The sequence below is a fragment of the Poecile atricapillus genome, chromosome 2, assembly GCF_030490865.1.
Source record: "Poecile atricapillus isolate bPoeAtr1 chromosome 2, bPoeAtr1.hap1, whole genome shotgun sequence".
NCBI classification, from domain to species: domain Eukaryota; kingdom Metazoa; phylum Chordata; class Aves; order Passeriformes; family Paridae; genus Poecile; species Poecile atricapillus.
This window is the reverse complement of record NC_081250.1, coordinates 25700907-25720757: the sequence shown is the minus strand read 5'-3', so window position 1 is coordinate 25720757 and position 19851 is coordinate 25700907. Positions and strand designations below refer to the sequence as shown.

At 40.1% G+C, this 19851-nt stretch overlaps 1 protein-coding gene across 1 annotated transcript; it reads left to right on the top strand.

Annotated features, from left to right (window-relative positions):
- The first annotated feature begins 1061 nt into the window (after positions 1–1061).
- Positions 1062–17944, top strand: ASNS (asparagine synthetase (glutamine-hydrolyzing)). The gene is made up of 12 exons (XM_058833341.1): positions 1062–1154; positions 2697–2979; positions 6143–6380; positions 7911–8096; positions 8422–8523; positions 10543–10670; positions 11434–11560; positions 12904–13010; positions 13337–13437; positions 15222–15303; positions 15568–15723; positions 17028–17944. The coding sequence occupies exons 2-12, from the start codon at positions 2731–2733 to the stop codon at positions 17235–17237; spliced, it is 1686 nt and encodes a 561-aa protein (XP_058689324.1). The 5' UTR covers positions 1062–1154; positions 2697–2730; the 3' UTR covers positions 17238–17944.
- The last annotated feature ends 1907 nt before the right edge of the window (positions 17945–19851 follow it).

The window sequence follows — 19851 nt, the reverse complement described above, 5'->3', positions numbered from 1 at the left end:
CAAAATCCAGTGCGACATTGAGATCTCTGGAAAAAACCTCAAGAGATAAGGTGCTCCCCACCACAACCATTTGTCTTCTGTGAGCAGTGACTTCATGTGCTATGGCACACATTTACGCCCAGCCCTTCCAGGCAGTGCACAGCTCTGGGAACTGCGCACACGGCATAGGCAGGCTGCCTGCGTTCAGGTGAAGCTGTGCTGAACAGAAACATCCTGCATCTGTTCCTGAGCAGCACTGGAGTCTACTTTTCATGCACAGGATGTTTCAACACATTTTTCTTTCTGAGGCCTAAAAATATCCTTTGAATGGCTTCTTAAAGATCTTTTAAAATTCCATACACAGACCACACTTACTGCTGACAAACTGCATGACCTGAAGAACTTTATGCACAGCACTGCAGTTTTACAGTAACGCCACTAAAGCTGGCTATGAAAGCACACTGCATGTAAATTACTAATTGTCCTCTTGAAGTATTCGTGGAGAATTAGGGTTTTTATTTAGGACTTCACATCCTAATATTCAGAGCTGAATTTCATTTACTTTAGCACTCTCGAAGACAAATAGGTAAAACTGTCCAACGAAGTTCGGGTAAGCACCAAAATCCTGTTTTACCCATCGTGTCTGTGACTGAGAACTCAGTTTTGCACAGAAAAATTACACATCCTCGGCAAATGCTTCCAAAGGTGCGAGCTTCGCATGCACTCGCCTCTCCCAAACCAAATAAAGCCGCTTTAGGGCAATGCCTTGGCTCTTTTCCCTGGACACCACACAAGGCAGGGCTCGGAGCACACCTGCAGGGACACGATTTCTGACAGCTACAAATCGCCCGCCTGAGCCCACGACACCCCGAGCGCCCAGCGGTGCCTGCCGGCGCTCGCTTTTCCTCTCAGCGGCCCGGGGGAGGTGCCGGAGCCGGCGCTGCTCGGCCTGCGAGCTCCTGCCCTGCTGGAGATACGGCTGCGGGCCCCGGCCCTACCTCGCTCGCCCCGCCGGCGGGCAGGGCGGGGCGGGACGGGGAGGCGCATGATGAAACTCCGCGGCGTGTTTCACCAGCAGCTGGCGGCAGGGCGGGGCTGCAGCCGGCGGGAGCCGCCCCCTCATCCCCCGGCGCGGCGCGGACGGCGGCTCTCCGTGCGCCGGCGGCCAGCAGCGGGTGAGGCAGCGGGGCGGGGGCGGCCCGGGGCCGCGGGGCCGCGCTGGGCAGGGCAGGGCCAGCCGGGGGAGCTGCCGCGGCGCTCGGCCTCCTGCCGCCGGCTGGCGGGGGAGCGGCGGGCCCGGCATGTGCGGCAGCCGCCGGAAGAAGGGGCGGCCGCGTGGAAGGGCCCGAGGGGAGCGGGTGTGTGCGGAGGGAGCCTGCCCCGGGGACCGCGGGTTACCGGGAGGACGCTCCAGATGGTGGCAAAGCCCAGCTCCATGTGCTGAGGCTGAGGTCCGCAGCGCCATCGCATGTCCAGATGGGACAGATGTTGGAGGGGGAGCAGGGTTGTTGCAGCACCGTGCTCCCCTCGGCACGCCTTTTGCATCCCCAGTGTCCCCGTAGCTGTAGGCTTTGTGGCTCCGAACCTTAACCCCGATGGCCGCGTTGGGCTGATGTCTCCAGCGACATCACTTGATCTGGAGGTCCTCAGCTTCAGCGAGAGCAGAAGCATTGCTCCCTCCACACCTTGGCCATCTGGGCCTGTCACGCTGCTGCCGAGGAACTCCTTCCAATGCTCCTTGGGTTCGAAACGGTTCCCCCTTGTCCTGTCCCTACAGGTCTTGCTAAAGAGCCTCCCTCTTTGTCATAAACCCCCTCTGAATGTAAAGGTCAAATTGAAAAAATGTTTACTGTTCTGCTCAGATGATGTTACTTCAACATATTGCACTCTGTGACCAGTAATGATTTGTTCTATTTGTGGTCTATTAAAAAAAAAAAAATCATAGACAGCCTTGCTGTATCTAAAGGTAAAACTTAAACTTAATTTCTTGCTGGCTAAAATTTGCTTATCATACTTTGAGCAAGCCAGGTTTTACTTAATGTTAGTAAAGTCTGCTATAATTTTTACCAGGCCTCTTGGCAGCTGAGTGATTAATAGCTTACATCTGTTATCTGTGTTTTTTAGGTGTGTGGTGGGTTGAGCTTGGCTGGATGTCAGGTGCTCGCCAAGGCACTCTATCGCTCCCCTCTTCAGCAGGATGGAGTGAGGGGCAAGAAAATATGATGCAAAATCAAAAAACCTTATGGGTTGAGATAAAAGCAGTGTACTTTTAAGGAAAAGTGAAGATCATGCACAAGCAAAAGGAAAAAACAAAAATTTTGTTCTCTTATTTCTATCAGCTAGCAATGTCCACCTCCTCCTGGGAGGCAGGACTTCAGCACATGTAGTAGTTGCTTTACCTTTATCCTCATTTCTCTTATATTTTTTATCTGGGCAGACATCAGATATGGAATATACCTTTGGATAGTTTAGGTCAGCTGTCCTGGCTACGTAGCCTTCCTCGCTTTTTGCTTGCTCCCGGCCTTCTGGTAGGGGGAACGGTTGGGTTGCATTGGTGCTGTGTGAGCACTGGTCAGCAGTAGCCAAAACACTGCTGTGATACCAGCACAAAACACAGCACTACGAGGGCTGCTGAAGGGAAGATTAACTCCCTCTCAGGCAGACCCAACACAAAAGTGTCAGCTCTTGCTCACAGTGTTCATGTCTCTATTGAACAGGTTCTCCACAGGCAGGTAGAGCAAGAGCCTCACAATGTGTGGTATCTGGGCCCTGTTTGGGAGCGATGAATGCCTTTCTGTGCAGTGTCTAAGTGCCATGAAGATAGCACACAGAGGTCCTGATGCATTTCGTTTTGAGAACGTCAATGGTTTCACCAACTGTTGTTTTGGTTTCCACCGCCTGGCAGTTGTTGATCAGTTATATGGTATGCAGCCTATCCGGGTGAAGAAATTCCCATACCTGTGGCTGTGTTACAATGGAGAAATCTACAATTTCAAACAGGTAAGTGTTGTATACACAATGATTTTTTAAAAATCTCTTTTTTTTTTTTTTTTTTTTATGTTTCAAGGCTAGTGGATATTCAGGGCATCTTTAAAATGTGTTGGACTGGAATATTGGAAAAAAATGTGAAAGTTAGCAAAGAACTATTATTTAAAAGGAAGTAAATTATCTCAATGAGCTGTGAATCTGGTAGCTTAATTTGCATCTTTAGTACCAAAAAAATCACTTTTTTAATTGATGAGAAGGGCAATAAATATTTTCACCTTCAGGTTTGTTCAGTTGACAGTTAAGACACATTCATCATTATCTCATGGGTAGAGGAATTCCAAGCCTTTTTCTCTCCTTCTTCTCTCTTTGTAATAAAAATGCTTTTAGACTGTCTTGCTCTTCAGTGGTTTTGGGTCATTATTCTCCCCAGTTGTTGGGTATTGCATTTTTATTATTGCATCTCAATCTAGATGGGATGTGTCACTTAAGATATAGTGATGCATAGTATGCATGCTTGTACGTAAGCATGCATACTATGCATCACTATAAGCATGCATCTTACATAAAAGCAATATGGCTTAGGGAGATGTTTCCAGTATACCACAGAAGTCCTTAGGTGTCTGCAGCAGAAGTCAGGTTTTTTGTAGGGTTTTGAGAGTCACATAAGTATCTTAGGCACAAAACAAGTAGCAACTCTTATTTAGTTCCTAAGCTTCCTAAATGTCCGTGATGGATGTGATGCTGCTGCTAAATACTGTCAGTGCTCCCCAATTCCTATGCTGAGATGTCCATGCTGACTGTTAGTGGCAAGACGATTCAGATCATCCAATTTTAATGTCTAAAGCAGCTTAAAACTGTGTCTGGTTCTGATTCTTTCTGAATGAATGTGTAAAATGTGTTACATACTAGGTGTGGTAGAATCAGAAACCTATGAATAATCTGAGATATTATAACATTTCTGATGCTAATGTTACACCATTTCTAACATCACATTTTTTTAAGTGAAGTCAGGCTGCTATCAGTCACATCAGTGACATCAGTAATGTTACTGGGAATTTGACTGAATAGGCAGGAGATTTAATTTAATGTTTTCCCAGTCTTCAAGTATCTATCTGTTTGAAGAGTGACACTTTGTCCTGCAGTACATGTGAAATGTATTGTACCAACAGTCTGTATTATTTGCAGTGTTTTGCACTGTGGTTTTTCTGCTGTTGAAAGCAGTTAGAATTACTCTCAGTCATGCTACGCACAGTCCTGAGGGGACCTTAATTGTGCAACACTTGCATTGCCATCTACAGGAATTCGTTTGGTTGTTGTCACTACATTATGTACCCTTTTTCTTTATAATGAGATTTTTCTTTCAAGCTTGTGGCTGAAACCTACCTAAGAAAGGATCATTGGCAAAACAGGTCCTCAGGGCAGTGACTTACTTATTTTAACATTGACTCAATTTGATCTAAGGCTGCCCCATAAGTAACAATTAAAACCAAAGTATTTAAAATGTTAAAGCGTTGGTTTAGTGGCTTTTTTTGGTGCGTTGGAGCTTTAATGAACCCCCTACTTTTCCCTGTATGTATCAAAAGAACTTTTAAGAGTAGCACCAGAAGAACATGAAGAATATTTGGTCTGACTTAAGTCTGACGGCTAATTTCTTCCTCCCCCATTTTATATGCACAGGCGGAGTGAAAGGGCTAGTTTGAAGAAAGGAGGAAGATAAAGCAGAAGGAAATTCTTTGCATAAAAAAAGCTGAGGAATTACAGTGACTGTATAAATAAACCAAAGATTATTTCCAAAGAACTTTACTCTGCAGAGATGTTGCACATGTCTATGTGTTTTGAGTTGTTTGGTGTTTTTTTTTACACAGTGGCTGGCTAATGCTTCTGAAGACTGGCTTTGCAGTTTGACATCCTCAGATAGAGTGTATCCCCGAAAACTTGCCTTAACATGAATTGCTTAAGATTGCATTGTCAGTCTCGTTGCCAAAGAGATGATCCTGGGTAAAATTTTTGTAGTGGGTTGCCCCTGGCTGGGTGCCAGGCACCCACCAAAGCTTCCCTCCAACAAGTGGATAGGGGAGAGAAAGTACAACTAAAGTTTTATGAGCTAAGGACTGGGGGAGATCACTCACCAAATATTGTCATGGGTAAAACAGACTGAACTTGGAGAAATTAAATTAAATTGAATTTATTACCAAAAAATCAGAGTGGGGTGATGAGAAGTAAAATAGGCCTTGAAAAAAGAAACCTTCCCTCTACCATTTCCTCCTTCCTGAGCTCTATCTTCTCCCTAGCAGGGAAACAGGAAATGGGGGTTATGGGCAGTTTATCACATATTCCTGACACTGTTGAAGGAGATTTGTTCCTCTGCTCCAGTGTGGAATCCCTCCCACGGGAGACAGTCCTCCACAAACTTCTCAAGCATGAGTCTGTCCCACAGCAACAGTTCTCCACAGACTGCTCCAGAGTGGGTCACTCATCCACATGCTGCTTTCCTTCAGGCACAGGCTGCTCCAGGTTGGGTCCCTCACAGGGTGACAAGTCCTGCCAGGAGACCTGCTCCAGCATGGGCTCCTCACAGGGTTCATGGCCTCCTCTCAGGCATCCACCTGCTCCAGCGTGGGCTCCTCCATGGGCTGTGGGTGGATCTCTGCATCCCCATGATCCTTCAAAGGCTGTGGGACACAGCTGCTTCACCATGGGCTGCAGGGCAATCCAGCTTGGGCACCTGAAGCTCCTGTCCTTCCTTCTCCACAGACCCTGGTGTCTGCAGGGCTGCTCCTCTCCACATATTCTCGCCCCACTCTTCTCTGGCTGCACGTACATCTGCACAATAACTTTTCTTAAATACGTTGCCACAGAAGCATTACTATCACTCCTGATTGACTCGGCCTTGGCCAGTGATGGGTCTATCCTGGAGCCACCTGACTTTGTCAGATGTGGGGAAATCTTCTGGCAGCTTCTCACAAAGGCCACCCTTGTAATCCATTCACTACTAAAGCCTGGCCACACAAACCCATTACAGCTTTGAACACAAAAGTATCATTTCCTTCTTTGGCAGAAATATTTATGTAACTTTTAAACTGTAATTTTATACTAGATTGTTCTTATGAAACAATTACTAAGCAGCCAATATTTGCAAATGCTTATTTATGTTTTTCTTTATATTTTTTCTTAGCTGCAGAAGCAGTTTGGATTTGACTATCAAACATTAGTGGATGGTGAGGTTATCCTTCATTTGTACAATAGAGGAGGAATAGAACAAACAGCATCCATGCTAGATGGTGTATTTGCTTTCATCCTTCTGGACACTGCAAACAGGAAAGTGTTTCTGGCAAGAGATACCTATGGAGTCAGACCACTCTTTAAGGTGCTGACTGATGATGGATTTTTGGGTGTCTGTTCCGAGGCAAAAGGTAAAGCCAGCTGTGTTTAGTGCTTAAATAATCTTAGGTATTTCTGTTGGATACAAGTTTTTTTGTTGGGCTTTTCTTCTTAGTGTGAAGAGAAAATGAACTGTTAAGTTCAGTAATATATGAGCTGTATTTAGTAATATAAGAACTACATATCATTAAATAAAAGCATCCAAGATGTTTGACTGTCCTTATTATCTCTGAAATAACTTGCTTATTTAACTAGAATTTTTTGTGTCCTGGAGTCATAGCAGTATTGAACTCAAGATGTTTTATGTTAGGCCGAAGTTAAATACAGTCTATTGACTTATAATTTATTGTAGCATAAGTCTAGTCTATTAGACTTCGGTCTTGGTGTTATGTAGTGAACTAGGTAATTAACCACAAGAATTGATAACCTGTAAAAGCCAGGAGTTTTGAAATGCTACTGAAATTTACTGCAGCATAGGGTAATTTCCTAGAATCACATATTTTATTTGATGATGATTTTTTTTCTTTGAGCTGACACTGCTCTCTCTTTTAAAGTAATTATCTCTAGTCTTGGCACTATCCTAAACAAATCCAAACAGTGTCAAAAGGGTGTTTATTGCCTAAAATGCACTTTGGCTAAAATTGATTTTCATTATTATTTCTCTCCCATTTATTGTATATCTATTTTATTATCAGACTCCAATGTAGGTTGACTCTTCTAGTAGTACTATGTAGTAATACTAATGGCTAGTAATACTAATTAGTAGTACTAAGATCTGCACCATTTCTGTTGCTTGTGAAGGAAGAAGGGAAGTGAATGTTTTGGAGACTGTGTCCTATAACAATCACAGTGAATTACCAGTGTCTCTCTAACAGCAATTCAGTGTCCCTTTTGAGGATGTCCTCAAGGGGAATCCAGGGGACCAGCAGGTGCAAAACATCCTCTTTCACATGGGGAATGGAAATGAGGTTTGGCTACAAATATTGCACCTGGCATTCAATACCAGTGGAGTAGATCAGTCTATAACTGATGAGTTTTGACATCACTAAATATATGTCAATTAAGCAATCACTATCTGATGTCATTGTCACTATCTGTCACTATTACATGTTGTTTTATTGCAAACCCCTTATTAGCTTGACTACACTTAATTTTAAACACAGAATTAATTAATAACTGTCATTCAAATTCTCCTAAGCATATTATACTTTGACCTGGCCTTAATATAATCAGTTAGAAAAGCGCTCTTCCTTGTGCTTACAGGGATGAACTGCTACTTGCCAATTAGTAAAACTTGCTGGTTTGCTTTCTCTGTTATCTGCCTCAGCTTGAGATGGCTCAAGCTGAGATGGCTTGAGATATATGAGTACATCCTTGCCAGAAGCAGAATCATGCTCTGGCCAGGACTGATGGTGACTGAAAAGGATAATTTTTAATATCAGATTTAGGATCTGGAGAAAATATTTGTATATAGTTTTAGTAGAGAGGCTGTTGAGGTATAACTTAACCATTTTAAGTCAAAAACTCTGACTTTTTTTTTTTTGTCCCCATTTTATATGTAGGACTCATCAACTTAAAGCATTCAACATCCTTATGTTCTAAAGTGGAACCATTTCTTCCGGGTCATTATGAAGTGTTGGACTTAAAGCCCTCTGGCAAGGTTGCATCAGTGGAATTAGTAAAATTTCATAGCTGTAAAGATGAACCACTCCATGTTGCATGTGATACAGTGGAAGCTCTGCCTTCAGGTAGTACAACACAGATTTTCCTGCTTTGATTTAAAAGTGAAAAATTCATAATCAATGAATTCATAATTTCATAATTCATGCAAAATTTGCATTGATTGGTTTAAAAAAGTACTACTTAAGAAAAAAAGCAACCTGTAAGAGTCTTTAAAATGTAGGGACTTTAGAATTGTTTTTGTAGGTGGCCATGTACAAAGATGGACTTGAGTGTCCTTGTTATCAAAGGAGATTCAGATGAATATCTTTGTTTCCTAATTAGCATCATCCAGAGTCTAAGTAACACTTTTTGGACATTTTTTACCCTTCTCTTTTCCTTTTTTCTGAGCAGGTTTTGACCTTGAAACGGTGAAAAGCAACATCCGTCTTCTCTTTGAGAATGCTGTTAGAAAACGTTTGATGGCTCACAGAAGGATCGGCTGTCTTCTGTCTGGTAAGCAGCACAGTGATTCTTTACCTTCTCTCTTTTGCCCATCCTCTACTAGTTAAAGGAAAGTATCTTGGCTGTTCTGCTGCAATGTGCCTGGAGTGATCTGAATCTTCATTTGCTTTTTAGAACAGGCAACAGAGAACTTCTTAGTTTGGAATAAAGTTTTCCAGTTTACAAGTATCTTGAAAGTCTTATGGTTTTAAAGGTTACTCTGGGCTGGGATCTTGGCTTTTTGAGACACTGAGCATTTTTAAATAGGACAAATAAATATAGTATTCCTATTGAAAATCATTCAATGTATTCTTAAATACATGAAATTTATGCTTAGGTTGGTCTAAAAAGAAAATGTAATTATTACATTCACTTTGCTCAGATTGAACCTAGAAGAAAGCCTTGTTTCAGAAGCAGGAGAATTCTTACTGCCACCTTTGCTTTAGTCTCCATCCTAAACTTCCTTAATTTACCATATTACAGGAGACCATCTGGACCAAAATTATTTGCTACACTCTTTTGCAGATAAGGTAACAGCTTGTGGTACAGCAAGTTGTTCACTGACTTAGCTGATCACTGTTGTGATCTGATGGTTCAGTGTTACAGAGGTACTTTACAGAGCTAAGGCTCTGTAATCATGGGTATGACACCTTATTTCTTGTGTTTGTGTGGCACTTGGTGCTTGTGGTTAGAGTTCTGGAATGTTTTTCATGCATTCACTGAGCAACAGTAATGACACTCATCTGTCATGAACCCTATTAAATGTGCATCTGAATGAGAGAGAACTGACCAGGAGATACTGCTGGACCATTTCTTTACTATGCAATCATAAAAAGTAGGAAGAAGGTAAATTAAATGGGAAGATACATAGAGTTGGAAGATCTCAGTTCCAGTAAAAAAATCCAACCCAAATTTCAAATATCAAATTAGAAGGCAGTCAGCAGCTCCTCAGATGCACATGCAGGAAGTAGCAAAACTGAATGCCTGTGCTGGTATAAATAATACCAGAGTATCTCAGTGCTTCACAATTTTGAGTATGCTTGGAACATCACAGAGAATTGCTTTTGTTTCTAATCGCAGAGGGAATTCTTCAATGTCACAGTGGAAACCTGGGGTTTTATTTTCCTGATTTTGCATCCCGAGCACTCCATTTTCTGTGCTCTCCTTTTCTCAGAATTTGCATGTAATTTCAATGGGAATTTTTTTTTTTTACAAGACAGCATGTCCACAAAGGGGATCAGGGTGGGAACTGATGCTAATGCACTTAGCTGAAAAAACACATGGAGACTATAGGAAACAAAGAAAAGAGGGTTTTGCCTCATGCTTGTCAGAACTGCAGGCAGATGTGGGCAAACAGGCACTGTGTTTTGCTCAGTACGTTGTAGGAGAGCAGCAAGTAGAACTAGCCAAGTATTGGCAGAACTATCTCGTGATAATAAGAAGATGGATCCTTAGAGTACATTTAGGCAGCTTGTGCATCTCTTGGTTTTATTTTCTGCTCTCTGTTCAAGTCCTTTCACTCTCCTCTAGAAAGAAGAGTAGGAAAAAAAAGAATGACTGTAGAAAAGTCGAGCCGTTACACTAAGCATTCTGGTTTTTTTACTTAATTCTGTTCTTTTACTTACAGCAGGCAAAAAGAAAACCCATAGTCCTATCAGTTGACTGTCAAATGTGTAGGTAAAAGGAATATAGGAAGTGACTTTAAAATGGAGAATAAATCCCATTTTAGCAGAGTTGAGAAGGGACATATTCTCTACTGGTGCAATGTGCTCAGTATACTTTCTGTTTATCTTAAATAAGGAGTTCCACTGATGCTTCTGACACCAAAAATACTAAAAACTGTTACTGAAGATGTTCCACTAAAGTTGCCTTTTATTAAGCAGGGGTAAATGTGCACGTGTATGAGAAGTAACTTGTATTCACACAGCTTAAAAATGAAGCCCACTCACAGGATTCCAATATCTAGATTCCTTAAAGGGGGAAGCAAAACATCATTCAAACACCTAATCAGGTAATTTGTTTTGTTGGCAGGGGGCTTAGATTCCAGCTTGGTTGCAGCTGTTCTTCTGAAACTGATGAAAGAAATCAACATCAATTATCCTTTACAAACCTTTGCAATTGGAATGGAAAACAGTCCTGATTTACTTGCTGCCAGAAAGGTATCTTAAACTTTGCTTTCAGTGTGGTCTGAGCTACTGAATGCTAAACAGTGTATATTAATGGTGCTAACTTCAAGGTATGGCATGAATAGTAGCACTGAACATTCATTTATTGCTATGATGTAAATTAGTTTGTAGTAAATCATTTAGTACAACACTTGCTGCTTAATCTTACCAAAGAGGCAACTGGAACCTTGCCTTTTTTCTCTTGCATTTGGGAGACTTTCATGACAGTCCCTTTACACTGTTGTCCACAGGATAGTACTTTGGACTTGTCTGTTCTGCCTCTGGGTTTTAGGGTAGGTCACCATGTTATGGTTCCAATACTTAGGCATTTGTCTATATGTAAAGTATTGTAAGTTAATTATCAATTTGCCGAATTAACAATTTTGTACAAACTGTTTGGCATCTGGGGTACTATGCAGGCTTTCATGACTTCTATGCTGCTTTTTCTCTTAAGGGCAGGTATCTGGAATATTTAGAGCCTCTACAGATTCTGTTAATGTTTTAGGCAAGCAGCTGGATGATCTGTGGCAATCATGATTGAACACTGTAATTAAGGAGACTGTGTTCTTTCTGCTGAACATACCACTGCAAGTCAAAGGTCTGCTAAGTAATGTCTTTTCTTGGTCTAATGTCATAATTTTCATTGTAGTGGAAGACAGCTGGTGCTTTCACTGAATGTGCTTGCTTTAAACACAATGTATGTTTATAAAATGTTTTAGTTGAAAAGTGATGCATTATTTTGACCTTTTGCAAACAGGTGGCAGCCCATATAGGCAGCGAACATCATGAAGTAATACTTAATACAGAAGAGGGGATTCAGGCAATAGAGGAGGTTATCTTCTCATTGGAAACCTACGACATAACAACAATAAGAGCTTCTATTGGTAAGATTTTTTTAATGACTGTCTTTGGTTTATATCACCCAAATAAAATTTTATGCAAACTTACATGGTCATCTACTAGATCTCTTTACTGGCACAGAATCTGGTGACTGGGACACCAAAGTTCTTCTGCCTAGACTTATCTGTGATACCACACTGAGGCAAAAGCAGTTATTTACAGGTCCCTGACTACACAAAGCAACTGTCAAGAACTGTTCCTGAAGCTTTGAGATGAAAAGCAATAGTTACATGAAGAAGAAATGTTTGATCTGCAGGTCTGTTCTGCTCTAGTAACTGTGAACTTTGGAGGAAAGGGGAAATTCACAGGTTTTCTGAGGTGCTGAATATTATGACAGCAAATCAGTTACCCTTTCCTTGCATAATTTTGATACTAATGTGAAGTATTTATTATTTCCCTCTAGTAAATTAGGTTTAGTAACAGGTTCTTTTAATCTATGCTTGATTCTGGGAAGTGGAGGGAATCATCATCAGCTTGTAACAAAGCTGTGCCAGCCTGATAAGAGGGGAAAACCCCTAATCCAGTGGGAACTTTTGTGTAATGCAAGCTACAGCATTTTACCCAATTAATCTTGTGTTGTCGTAAAAGAGTTATGACGCCAAATAAGCAACTCAGTTTTTGAAACTGATCTCTCTGGGTGGAATTTCCTCCATGAAGATGAGATTTAGCAATATGAATTAATGAATGCGTTTCTTTAAAAATAATAACATTTTACAAAACTTTTTTTTGTCATTTTTTCTTTGTGATTTGCTGCTTAGTATAAGAATGGAGTAGATATTTTTCTTTGGATTTGTAATACTTTTGTTATAAAAGCATCCCATTCAGAAAGATGCATTTAGTGGAAGGCATAGTTCTGTTTTATAAATAGTTCTTTACAAAAAAAAATTGAACAAAGGGCTTCATCCAGTCCAACTCAGAGTGGTGGAAAGTTAAACAGCAGCATTTGCTCTTCCCCAAGGCTAGAAGGTTTCTTCAGCACTGTGCTGGAATTCATGTTGCACTTAATTTCAAATTGAGTCAGAACAACTCCTCTCTGTGTTCCCATGGCAATCCTCCAGTGTTCCCAGGATCACAAGTAGACACATCTTTCTGATATTTTGAAGGCCAAGTGTAAATACGCAGTTTCGATGTATTTGCAGGACCAACTTAGTGTGGCTGTTGGTGGCTTTGAGTAACAATGGCATGGTCAATGCTACTTTGTCAGTTTTTTGCTACAGAAGGAAGTAGTGTAGGAGACAAATTTCTAAAATGCTAAATTTTAAACTACTAGCTGTGTATAGCATCATGTATGTAGATGTACTTTAATAACTTTATCCTATTTTTTAAGGTATGTATCTTGTCTCCAAATATATCCGGAAGAAAACAGACAGTGTGGTCATTTTTTCAGGAGAGGGATCAGATGAGCTGACACAAGGATATATATATTTCCATAAGGTAAATATATTCACTATACAGAATGCCCTTGAGCTGCTTTCAACAGAACATCTATGATATTTCAAGGTGTGATATTTGAGAGTTACCATAACTGTATATTTGTTGAGTTTTACTTCTGGGGTGGCCTAAAATCCAAGGGATTTAATCACCTAAAAAATAGCTTTCTTCTTCAGCAGTTCCTGAGGCTGTTATTTCTTGTATGTAGTTTTTTGCTTCTTTTTAAGATTTGTTGGTGATGACTACAATTCAAATGCAGGGCAGCCAGCAATGGTTCCCTCAGTGCAGCCATGTTCCACCTGTGTGCTCCATGCTATGTTTGTTTTCAGGCCCCATCTCCAGAGGAAGCTGCAGAAGAGAGTGAGAGGCTTCTGAAGGAGCTCTACCTGTTTGATGTACTTCGTGCAGACAGAACTACTGCAGCACATGGGTAAAATATATTCTCTTGGATGCTGAGCTCTCATAATTTAAAAGCAAAAGAAGATTAGGCAGGAAAAGAGTTTTGTGGATTTGTATACCAGCATGAAGTTGTAGCCTTAAGGAATTTGAGCAACAGTAAAATACAGTGCCAAATTTAGTCTGATCTGTGACTATAGGACACACTGTATTGCCAACAGAAATATTTTTTGTCTAGAACTGTACTGATCTTTACAGAAGCAGTGAATTAGAAATAAAAATATTCAGAGGTAAGGAGAGAAGGCAAAGTTGTATTTGACTTTGGGGTCTTTGGAGGTTTAGACAAAGAGAGATCTTGAATCTGATGACCAGAACTAAAACAACATACTGAAAGAAAGTATGTGCATTAGGTAGCTGACTGTAACAAAGAGATATTAGGATACAATTGTGTAACTGATGCTTTAAAGAATCTCCAAATTGAGGGCTGTAGACAATAGTATTGTTTTACTAAACAGAAGTATTTTGTATAAAAGAAATACCTTAATTAAACCAAGAATAACATTGGAAAGCTATCTATAGGTAAGAAAAAATGGTGCCTTTGGCAAAGCAAACAACTTAATCTGTTGTGAAGTTTTTGTTGTATATTGAGCCTGTCACAAAATGACTTGCCCAGCTTTTTACAATTTTCTTAAGATTCTCTTTACTAGTGCAGGAGACATGCCATTTGCCTCATAATTTGTTTTCATGCTGAAAAATTTCACCACACTTTCAAGGCTGTTTAATATCACATGCTGGCTGCTTTTGTTTTTCTTTGGACTGCTGCACAGCACTGTTAGGAAGAAAGAACCCTTGTATTGATAAATTAGAACAGAATTTAATGAGTCCAGATTTATGGAGAAAATGGAGAAGAATGAAGAGTAGAGAGGAAACTACTATTATCAATTAGGAGCAAGAGTAACTGTAAGGAAAGACATGCAGTGCATATCTTGTTGGTGTATGGAGAAGCTGAGCCCTCAGTATTTGATTACTGAATACTTAGTATTGAGTTCAATTGTTGTTTTGTTTTTTTTCACAATGTGGGTATGAAATAGCTGAAGCTTTTTATCAGAGTAGAAACAAAAGAGACGATGAAATTTCTTGGATGGAGCATAACATCTTTCACTTGTGAAGCTGGACAGCATAATGTCTCTTGAGCAGACACAACTAAGAGGGGTTCTTTCTGCTGAAGATGCGGTTACTGTCATTTTATTTGTTGCCTTCTATATCCTTAGAAGCTGTGGTATAAAAAAGCAGGAAGGCTTTGTATGTATATATATACACCACTGGTATAGGAGAGAACTTGTGTGAATGCTGTAGTGCTCCTTTTTGTTGTTTCTTGAAAACACAAACAAATGTGGATTTCAGAAATGACAGCAGAAGTCCTTGCTTGGTTCTATGATATGTTTACAAATGCTGATGCAAATCCTAGTGGGTGACTTAGTAGTTCTCTGAGAAGAAGAGGATTTTTTAAAATGTGCTTTTGCATACATGTTGTGATGGTTGTTGCAAATCCTAAAATTCAGGGCACTATAAACTGCCCAGCATATGGCATTATAAAACATTGTAGTCTTTTAATCTGTGTAGACTATACACCTAACTTTACAAATTGGTGAATTAAATTTAGGTAGCTGTAAATATGCAAGTGAAACTTCTTCCCGGTAAAAGCAGAAAACCTGGTGTTTATGTGAAAGACAGGAAAAGCTTAGCTGCTGTGGAATTTGTAAGTAGATGACTTGTTGGATTAATTCTGTATTTTTTCTATTTATTCCTCCTGCTTAGCCTTGAACTGAGAGTCCCATTTTTGGATCATCGGTTTACTTCTTATTATTTATCTCTGCCAGCAGAACTTCGAATCCCAAAGGTACATAAAACTGGGTTTGGATCCAAGCATAAGTTTACAAATTCACTGAGATGTGTTCTAAGCATGACCAGATTGCTGAATTTGATGGTTAAGTCCTCCACTCAAAGTCAAGCAGGCTCTTAAATATTTTACTGAATTGTTGGGCTACTGGGAACCCTTTTCTGACCAAAACTTCTGAAAGGAAACTATTTCATAAGTGTTAAATCCTTTTCTTTGCAGTGCAGTTCCTGAGACTCATGACATTGTTTTTTGTTCTGCAAACAGAATGGAATTGAGAAATACCTTTTAAGATTGGCCTTTGAAGATTCCAATTTACTTCCCAAAGAAATTCTCTGGAGACCCAAAGAAGCTTTCAGTGATGGTATAGCATCAGTAAAGAAATCCTGGTTTTCCATTCTTCAGGACTATATTGATCAACAGGTAGAATACCACTTTATCCTTTCTCACTTAGGTGTATTAGATATGGTTGCCAATGGGAGGCAGCTCACATGCTTAGTTGGAAGAATAAATCTGGATATAACAATTAAGTTGAGCTTCCCTATGGAGGAGTAAGCTAAACCTTAATCAATGTTCTTCCAGATATCCGAGTTGGTTAAAGGCATTTGTGATCCTAGTTACAAAGAAATGCTAGGCCCTGCCAGAAATGACTGTATAAGGAAATGAACATCATTTAAGTGTCTGGATTGCAAATTAGATTGTGTATCAACAAACACAATTTCTGGGTTACAGGCAAAGCAGCTGCTTCAGCTGAAGGCACTTGCATGAACTTACTCTGCAGCTGAGTAACAACATAATGATTTTATAATGTACTTTCTTGTTTGCGTCATTCGTTTTTCAAAGCCATCCCTAGCTAAGCCTTTTTGCTTTTTAAAGCCTCTGCTTGAATTGTTAACCAGTGAAGACCTACAACATTTTGACTCTGTACAAAGGATAATCCTCTCTGGAGTGCAGATGTAGTTTAATAATGGAGAGGAAGGAGTAACACCGTATTTACACCAGAGGTCTGTTACATGAAAATACATGTAGTCAAGCCTGTGGATGGGAGCTTGTCTGTCCTACCACCAACTCTTTCTTCCCCGTTTTCTTTCTCTGTTTCCTCAGGCAAGAAGGTAGTTGGGTCAGACAACAGTATTCTGCTGCTTATTCTACGCCTGTACTGCTTAGGAGCAGCAAATCTATTTCACAGACATGAAATGTTAAACAGCATGATGGCAGCAGAAGCTGCTCATTGAAATTGCCTTAACTGGTGCAACTATTTAGCCTTCCTTTCTCAGCCAACTTAGCAACTGCAGGTGTCTTTGCCTCTGCATTCCAGGTCTTCAGTTGCTAAGAGCATGATTATTGGTGTTGATTATAACAGCCAGCTCTTCCCCAAGCTAGAAAATCGATCTAGGAAGCCACTTACATGGCAAAACAACTGCCTTAAGTTTTTGAACTTGTTTCACAACAAAGGAAGGTTAAGAAAGAAGTCTGTGATCTTACTAACAAAGGTGGTTGTGACCCAGAGAAATGGGCTTCACATGTCATGCAGCACTGGAAATACATTTACACATTCATAAAGATCAAGTGAGCCTGTGACAAAGGTTTGACCTGTCAAACCTGTGCCTCTAGAATAGACTTTTTTTTGTTCAAGTCTGTGGCTGTTTAGTGGCTGGTGAATCCTTGTATGTCTTAAAAGGTTGAAGATATTTGCAGCTTAATTTGAGTTTTGCTTATGTCTGTAGGTTGATGACCTTTTATTGGAGAAGGCAGCGGAGAAATATCCTTTCAATCCTCCTAAAACAAAAGAAAGTTATTACTACCGCCAGATCTTTGAAAAGCACTACTCAGGGCGGAGCAGCTGGCTGCCCCACTACTGGATGCCAAGATGGGTTAAAGCTACTGATCCTTCTGCACGCACATTGAAACATTACAAGTCGGCTACCCAAGAATAGACTGTTCAAATAATCCCCAAACAAAAGTGCTGCAAACGTTTTGTGTGCACTCTGCTTTAAGAAAACCAAACAAATTATGCAAACCTAAAGCTTAAATCGTCTTTAAGATGTACTTTGACAATGCAATTGGAAATGAGAGCTTTCTGTTGTTAGTGTACTATTAAAAACTTATGCTGCTGTACCAAAACTTTGTAATTCATGGGAAAATACTTTCTGGACAAGGGACTACTTTATTTGACAGCTCTGTTCTTTATGTAACCTTGATTGTATTAATTTTCTTTGAAGTCATTTCATATGTTTTAATGTGAGCTCTGTTTTAAGGACTTGAATCAGACTGAGGGATGCAAACTGCTGCTAACACTCTCAGCAAAGGGGAATTGGACTTTAGCTATCTGGTGATTTGTGTTTCTGGCTGAGGGACTTGGATAATATATATTATTATATTCTGAATGTCCTTCTACACACACCTGAAAACCTTGGTCTAGTTTTCAAAAAGTATTTAGATATTCATAGCTATGCAGAGATGCTTTCTAGAATTTATTGAGATGGTGCTGGGGGTTAATTAAATGAATGGCAATCTTATTTGTTACTGTGAAGCCACCAGTTGGCTGTTCTGTAAATGTACCATCAGTCAAAAGATATTATGACTGTTATCAAAGAGCAGAATGGATAAGAGAAGCCAAGTTATGTCTTTGTTTCTAACTCAAGGACTTCAGTTTTTTATAAATGTATTTATTATTCTTGAAGAAATAGAGTGTTACTGGCTCAACTGGGTAATGTCTATCAGTCTGATGGAAATTGCATGAGTAAGTATTTTAAGAAATTTTTCATTTATTGTGAGAGTTTTCCCACCTGTATGATGAAAAGGTTGACTGTGTTGCGGCTGAGCTGTATGTGGCCAGCTGTGTGGGTGAACCAAACCTGTTAACCATAGGTTGTAGTTGGACAAAGCATCACTGACAACAATGGGACTGGATGCCTTGCTTGGAAAAAATGGGGGAAAAATGCTTCAGAAATCACAATCTAATACTCTACTGAAAAAATACCTTAATTTTTACCCAAGATAAGTAGTTGATAAAAAGTTATGTCATGGGGGTTATTTTTGTGAAGGTAACTAAAGTATAAGGGTAGTCAAGAAATACGTTTGCTGCAGATTGACTTGATTAGCATCATGCTCTTTATGAAAATAAGTCTTCTTTATTGTCCCTCTTGACTAGGAAACCAAAGCCATTTTTTATTTAAAAGATTAAAAATAAATTGTTCTGATTTAAAACCTCCACAAAATGACTAGCTATCTGTTTGTTGCTCCACCCTAAATCCTGCAATTGAGTCTGTATCCCAGAAGCTTTCCTGAAACCTTTTGGTGGTACCACAGCACTTGTGAGCTGTCTGTACTACGTTCCTGTAGCCTTCTTTACTTAAGGGCCATGTGCTTGCCTTTTTTGATTTCTTTGAAACAATTAAGAATATTTTGAGTTGGGAGAGTGTAGAGTATGTGGTTAAGTACTGATGTGTACAGGTAAGATTTACTACTCACTGTAAACTTCCAGATCTGTTATAAGAAAACAGTATTTGCCTGAAGTGAAAATAGGCTAAACATATTTTGGGATCACTGCTAAAGTGCACTTTCTGTTGCAACATTGCAGCATTCAAGGAAATCCAGCTAATTTTTTAAAAATTCCTAGTACATTGGAGATTTATATATCAGGGCAGTATTCTAGACTGATGATTTAGTTCTTTTAGCTTTTTACTAATGTGCATAGGAAGAATACAGTGCTTGCTGCCTTGTAAAAGGCCTTGTGAGTGTAAAACCTGTTCATTCCTTTTCCATGTATGGAATTCTACAGCCTTTTTGGTTTCTTTGATGCTATATTTATGTTTTTTTCCTTTTAAAATAAAAATTGAGGCAGAAAAATACAGAACTAAAAAAAATTAGGACAAAAGCATCCAGCTACTCTGGATCATTTGCTAGCTGCAGACCTGTTTGTAGTTTGTCACAGGAGGGAACAGGATGCAGAGCCAGAGTGCAATGCTGTCTTGCTAGTTTTACTCTAGCTTTTTTCCTGCTGTGGTGGCCTCTTTTTCTCACTGTTTCTTTTGGATAAAATTAATCTGGACGGTTCTGACAGCTTGAGTGTATTGGTTTGAGTATTGTTTCAGTGGGCATGGGGAGTTGAAGTCGGTAGTCCACATGGAGAAGGCAGAGACAAGTATTTGCTTGGTTTGCAGGACTGATGAGGGCTGAGGGAGAACCTGTAGAGTTCTTGCAAAGAACTAAAATGGCTAAAAAATGTAGGGTTTTTTAAAATTGGTTTGGTGTGGGTTTGTTTGGTTTTGTTTTAATGTGAATCAATTAAGTTAGTAAATTTTGTTTTCACAGTAATCTTTCCTCCTTTTGAGGAATGAGAAACTTAACTTGCAAAGAGAGCACTGCAGGGTATGAGACCTACCAGGTGCTTAAGGTTGCCCAGTGCCACCCATGCCCTTCATCTTTTTAATAAAGTCTATGTGCTGTTTTAGCCTCCTGTTGGTTGCTTGTGTGGAGCCACCATGACTGGCTCTCTAGAGAAGTTCCCAGTCCAAACCAGCATGTAAGATCCAGAGAGCACTTGGC